At 36.7% G+C, this 7,154-nt stretch overlaps 1 protein-coding gene across 1 annotated transcript; it reads left to right on the forward strand.

The window, feature by feature from the left end:
- The first annotated feature begins 2,509 nt into the window (after positions 1-2,509).
- Positions 2,510-3,585, forward strand: LOC132619936 (uncharacterized). The gene is made up of 2 exons (XM_060334683.1): positions 2,510-3,077; positions 3,179-3,585. Exons 1-2 carry the CDS (start codon positions 2,510-2,512, stop codon positions 3,583-3,585), a joined length of 975 nt encoding a protein of 324 aa, XP_060190666.1.
- Positions 3,586-7,154: the final 3,569 nt, after the last annotated feature.

The following is a 7,154-nucleotide window of genomic DNA, read 5'->3' on the forward strand; positions in this document are numbered from 1 at the left end:
TTGGTTTTTAAGAAATCTATTTTTTGCTGTAATTTAGGATGTTGCAAAATCCCTTCAATATTAAGAGTGTAGATTTCTTGTTTTAGAAAATTGATTTGCTGATTTTTATCCATTAACCTATCTTTTATCTCATGTATAATTCTGGAAAATGGTTCAGTTATAAACTGGAATTCAATAGTTTTTCCTTCAAAGGTTCCTATAATACCTTTAGTATCCCATTTTTGGATAGGAAATATTTTTTGAAAAAATGGGGTTCCCAAAATAATTTCATTTGAAATATCTTTTACTAAGACAAAACTTTGTGGTATACAAATTCTGTCTTGACAAATATAGGCTTTTGGTAATTTAAAAGTAATACCCATTTTCTGCCCATTAGCAGATCTTAAACTATGAGTATTTTTATAAAAATATTTTGAAGGAATTAATCCTCCTTGAATACAATTTAAATCAGCTCCACTATCAACAAGAGCAGTAAATTCCTTTTTGAAATTGTAATCAATTAAAAGAGTAACCTTTATGAAAAAAATTTGGGAAGTAATTATTTCCATAGTTGTGAGGAAATTTCCTTCGAAATTTTCTCCTTCCATGGTTGTTTCTACCATAGTGTGATGGATGGGAGTTTGTATGACGAACTTTCATTTGTCCTCAATCTTAGAAATCCTTTCATCTAGGATTCTATTATGATGTCTGAGACTAGAGATTTCTTGTTTGAGATTAGAAATCTCTTTTTCCAAATCTTGGATTGTAGCAGGAGTTGATATGATATTCCTCCTTTCCTTAAGAAGTCTTTTAACTTCTGCCATGGTGTATGGACCTGATGACTCTCTTATTTGGATACCAGGTTGGATATCTGGTTCCTTAGGTGCTTTGTCAAGTTTATCAATGGAGCTTCTACTTCTTAGATTAGAGAAACTGACACTAATAGAGTCAGTGGTCTTAAGATTGACAAGGATAATATTGTTACTAGTATTTCAAACATAGAATTGACTGCGTTTGAAATGGAATTTAAAGATATTTAATGTATCAAGATAAAAAAAATGATTTTAGTCGGGGGTCACCCGCAAGACTGAAAATTAGCAATGAATTTTATACACCCACATGAGAGCCATTTAGAAAATGGTTTCTTTTGCAAGTTTTACTAATAGTGAAACGACAAGTTTTCAAAATGAATTTTATAAAGATCTTTCTCGGATTAACCAAATTATATTTTTTGTTCCTTGGTTTATACACAAATATGTTGACAATTATATCTCTGTTTTGGAGCGCAAGTGATATTATCCTACTTGGCTCACTTCACTTCAAGACATCCACCCAAGGCCAAGGCATGGAACTTCACACTCTACAAGCGGCGTGGATGACAAGGATGGCATGGAAGGCCTTTGGAGGCTCCTATGAGCCACACAAGATGGCTTACGATGTGTGGAAGGTAGCTTGGGCGAGGCTCAGAGAAGAAGCTACTAGAAAGGAGGCCTAGAACTCAAAAGTGGCTAGAAGTGCAAAGGGATAAAAATGCAAATGTGGCTAGACGTGCAAAAGAAAGGGCATAGATGCAAATGGTCACAATTGCAAGCTTTGAGGATTGGATGATGGTTATATGTGCAAGACGGAGTCTTTTCAAGTTTCAAGCCAACATCCAACTAACCAAACAAGGCCCTTGCCTCATTAATGACATTTTTGTAATAAATTTGTCTTCTTTAGTCTAGGAGTATAAATACTAGACTTAGATATTTCATTTATTTAGATTATGATGAATTGAGAATACTCCTTTGGAGAGATAGATTATTTAGCTAGGATTAGCTTTAGATTAGTGATAGTTAATGGTGGATTCCATTGTTGGTTTTGAACTGATTTCCATTGATTTCATGAAGGGTTGTTCATTTATGGATTCAATTGAATTTCCCTTGCCTTGATTTCAAATAGTATAGGTTCTTTGAATTGAATCAAATTGAGAGGGTCTAGGTTTCATATACTTAGGTTTCCTCATAGGTTCATTATTCATTGGGTCTTGCTCCTATCCCTCTTCTTCTCCTCCCAAATTCTTCACTTCTCATCCCTTGATTTCTTCGTTATTTTTATTTCCGCGTATTTGTTGTTTGAATCTGTGTCTTCCACAAGTCGGATCCTATCAGCAAGTACGAACTAACTAATGGAGAAGTGGTTAGTACAGTATTTTCCTCCACAACAATCATTTCAAATTAGTAAAGATGATAAGACTCATCATTTTGCAGTATTTTCAAAATTATTTGAAAATGATACTTTACAAGTAACTGTTAAGCATCTTAATAATATGCTTAAATAGCAAAACTATGCTAATATTTACATAACTATCTTGGGTGAACACATTCTTTCATTAAATGATAGAATTGATAAACTATTTTCTCAAATAGAGACATTACAAAGTTCCACCCTTAATGAAGGAAAAAAGCAGGAAGTTGTTGCTACTCCAAGTACACAGCCTCCACCTGAAATAAAGGATTTTAAATTAAAACCTTTTTAAGAATTATCTCAAATGCTTGATGAGAAATTTAAAGATTTCCATAACAATCCTTCAATAGCTGAGGATGACGATTATAAGGCCAAAATAGCAGCGGATATAAATAAAATAGATGAGTATTATGCTGTTAAGCCATATCAGAGGATGATTTATTATCCTAGGCCTACTCCCCAAGATGTCTTAATAAAAGAAGAGCAGCAAGTTAATAATACAAGTTATAGTGGGAAAGAAATCTACGAATGGAACATAGATGGATACAGTGAAAGGCAAATCTATTGTACAGTGCATAGAATGTTGATGTATAGTACAATCAACAAAGTTAATAAAAATAGTGAGCGTACTATCGCAGACATGATTATAGCAAGTTTTACTGGCCAATTAAAAGGTTGGTGGGACAACTATCTTACCCAAGACCAACGTGGAAGTATTCTTAATGTTGTCAAAAGAGAACCAGGAGAAAACCAAGAAATAATCTTAGTTTCGACTGCTGTTTATACACTAGTTCTTAATATTATTGAGCATTTTTCAGGACGATGGTCATATAATAATGAGACCATTAGGAGATTACTCCAAAATCTGAGATGTAAAACTCTTACTTCATTCAGATGTATAAGGATATATTCCTTTGTCGGGTTATGGAATTACCCGAATGCAATGATAACCATTGGAAGTCCAAATTTATAGATGGATTACCAGCCTTTTTGGCAGAAAGAGTAAGGAAAGCTCTTAGGAAAGGGGAAACAAGTATAAATTATAGCAATTATACTTATGGAAGTCTAATAGGCACATGTATGCAAGAAGGTTTGGCTCTATGTAATGAGATTAAGCCAAACCAGCAAATTAAGAAACATGGTCTTACCGAAAGACAACAATTAGGAGAATTTTGTGGGCAATTTGGATTACAAATGCCACAAACAAAAAAGCCTCATAGACACAAAAAGAGAAAATATTTCCAAGCATGGAAAGAAAAACGCTTGAAAAAGAAATCCAAGCGAAAGAAAGATTTCAAACAGAGAAAGGATTTTATTAAATCCAAAAATCCTAAGGCCTGTTATAAGTGTGGCAGAGTTGGTCATTTTTATAAAGATTGAAAAGTCAAGGAAAATATTAAGAACCTTGATATTGATAATGACTTCAAGGAATCATTATACAAAATCTTGTTGAATTCAGAACCAGAAAATTTAGGTTTTGAGTCAGATGAATCAAGTGACTCTTCACTAGATGAAGATATTAGAGTCCTTGACAATGAAAGTTATATTTCAACCAGTTCAGATGATGAATGTCTTCCTTGTCAAATAAAACAGCCCTGTTGTCACGACCCAGCCCCGTGGGCGGCGACTGGCACCCTACTTGGGCACCCAGACCCATCTATCCAATATATTCAAGTAAATAACAGAAGCCGACAAGGCTGTATTTACAAATTTAGATGATTTCCAGAAAAATTTCGGCAAAGTCTCCTTTGTTTTTCGGACTATCCAGAATAACCCTGTACACAACAAACACCAACAAAGGCCACACAGGGCTAACAAAGCAACGTATAAACATATGCGGACCGGCCGCCTCGGCGTATGGGATCGCCCAAACAACATATACACATAACCATACAGAAAGACCCTAACCCACAGACATGTCCACAGACCTCTAAACTGACCGACAGAACCATATGACGGGACAGGGCCCCGCCGTACCCAAATAGTCAGATGTACAGAAATATATACATGGCAAAAGATATATATACCAAAAGTGGACTCCGAATCAAAGGGAGTACTCCGAAATAGCAGAAGTGGAGCCTACAGTGGTGGGTCGCCTGCGTCTGTACCTGCGGGCATGAAACGCAGCCCCCGAAGAAAGGTGGTCAGTACGAAAGATGTACTGAGTATGTAAAGCATCGAGTACAGAAATATAGGCCACAACTGAAAGCAAACAGGATACAAAATGAGGAAATACCGAACAGTATATCAAAATGTGTATCAAAATCATATATATATATGCAAACAAAAAATCATGCAAAGCTCAGGAACGTGGTCACCACTCCGACGCTGGTGCCACACACAGCATAACACCAGAAGGTTCAAATCTCCGTACATCCCCGGGCACACACATATCATCATATCATATCACCAGCCATATCACAGCCGAACACCAACGGAACCCGGCCCTATGGCGAGGTCTCGGGAACCGTAACACAGCATACGGCCGAATTTATCATAATGCGCACGAGTCATAACCGGCCCGGGAACCGGTGAACGAATCATAATAAGGGCACGAGCGGAGTCGTGAGCAAACAATGCAATTTGTATATCAAAATAGCCTTTCAAAACTTGATAAAATCATAAGTCAAGTCTTTAGTAAAAGTAGTCGAACAATTAGTTAGTACGGAGTTCATTTTACAAAAGTGCTCCCGAAATGGTATTTATAACCCAAAACATAGTTTAGCATATTACGTTAATCAAGACATTATTTTATAATAGACGATTTCACAGTTAAAGGTCCCTTGTCAAACTTTTACAAAGAGAGAGCCTAATAGAACAAACAAGGCATCTCGGGACTAGCGGGCCCACCTCGGGTCAAGTCGAGGTGGCGGACGAGAATCACGGACATTTGGGGTCTATGGGATCATACATAAAGGTTTCGAAGGGATCCGACGACGTTTGCATAAGTTTCAGACATTTGGTTCCTTTCTAGCCAAAATAAGGTCTTTAAGCTTCAATTCAATTGAATGAATAGTAGACATTTTATAATTCGGATTTCGAGGAGAGGGATTGCTCCCGGGGTTCCGATATCAACCTAGCATACCTAAGACATGCCAAAAGAAGGAGTGGGTAGCCTTACATACCTTATATACGACTTATGCTCTCCCAAAACTTAAGTCCCGTTTCGCTCAGAATCTGCAAATGGTCAGAGTTACCTAATTAGGAATTTCAATACTTAAGAATGCACTTAATCCCATATTTGCCTACCGAAATTTTGGCAGCATTTCCCCTATATATATAACACCCCGAGACTTAGCTCGGCTCCATATACAACAACACAACAGCCCACAATATCACAAACATCATATGTCGCAACAAAATAAGTCTAACGTCAATATTCTTTCTTTCTACATAATTCAACAACTTTCATCCAAACTTCACAACATCAAACTAACATCCACATTATCATATTCATTTACTCATTCAAAGTTATTCAAACACATTCCAATAATATTCCAAGCGATATACATGAATTCAAGTATGCCGCCACTTTCCATATTCTATCCAAAACTTCAACAAATGCGACAAACTATCAACTCGCATTGTTTTCATCCAAATTCATTAACAACGACCATAATTCACATTTAAAACCTTACTTCTATAATTATATAAAAATCACATGAAAATTACATAATCTCCCATATCGACATAAGACCAACTTCAATGCCAATTCAACTCGTTTAACATTCATTTACATCATAAATGCCACAACGACACAACTAACAAACTAAACAAAATCAATTCACCTCCCCTCCACCACATTATGGCTCACGGCCAAACACACCCTTCTCACACACACACGCCATGCACAAACACAACACCATTCCATAATCTTCATGCAACATCAATCACTATAACATATAAACCCATTTCATAACACAAAAACATAGAAATCATACCTTATTCTTGAAATTCCGACTCGCCGCAAACGTCGCTCTCTCGCTTAACTAATTGTATCACGTCGGAGAGCGTCTTGCATACTCTATGAATACAAGAAGAACAAGATTTTATGATCACAATCAAAGGCTAGGAAAAATTATTTTTCCTTTTTCACTAGGTTTCGGCCGAAGGGCCTTTTAATTTTTGCTCTTGATTTCTTGGTCTTTCTTGAAGTTTCTAAGGATGAGCAAATATATATATATGCTCTCTTAATTAAATAAATGGTCACATGTTAGTCATGTGACATGGGCTTGGGCCAAGCATAGTTGGTCGGCCACCTATGAGGTTTGGGCCTCAAATTTCTCCAAATTTTATTGAGCCCAACTCGTTGAAATCTCGTTTTGTAATTGCCGAAACTAATTTCCGAAATTCCAATTTTGCCCTTGAACTTCCTTCACATTTCCACACCAATATTATCATAAACAACATAGACATTTTAACTAAAATCAATTATTTCCTTATAACATGCAAGTCTTAATTATTTTCACGATTTCCGATTATGCGAAAACACGGGATATAACATTGTCCCCCCCTTAAGAACATTCGTCCCCGAATGTTAAATTAGTCTTATAACATAACGGGGAAGCCTCTTTTATAATTAGCACACCTAATTCATTCGTCAATCAATACAACAAGTTTGAAGGTTTAAATTACCTGTGGCCGCAGGGAACAAGTGGGGGTATTTCTTCTTCATCTCATCCTCCGACTCCCAGGTCATTTCTTTCCGGTTGTTGTTGCGCCACAGGACTTTAACAGAAGGCACTTCTTTAGTGCGCAGTCTCCTTACCTGTCGATCCAGAATAGTTATAGGCTGCTCTTCATAAGACAAATGCTCTGTTACCTGAATATCATTTACTGGGAATATTCTGGAAGGATCACCAATAAATTTTCGCAGCATGGACACATGAAATACCGGGTGTACTGCCTCCAAATCGGATGGTAAGTCTAGCTCATAGGCGACCTCGCCT

Source organism: Lycium barbarum, chromosome 11 (genome assembly GCF_019175385.1).
Source record: "Lycium barbarum isolate Lr01 chromosome 11, ASM1917538v2, whole genome shotgun sequence".
NCBI lineage: Eukaryota > Viridiplantae > Streptophyta > Magnoliopsida > Solanales > Solanaceae > Lycium > Lycium barbarum.

Excerpts from the sequence above, each read along its gene's own strand:
- LOC132619936 (XM_060334683.1), top strand. The coding sequence starts at position 2,510 with ATGCTTGATGAGAAATTTAAAGATTTCCATAACAATCCTTCAATAGCT. Across the intron at positions 3,078-3,178 it reads ATTACTCCAAAATCTGAGAT|ATGGATTACCAGCCTTTTTG; the intron begins GTAAAACTCTTA and ends CCAAATTTATAG.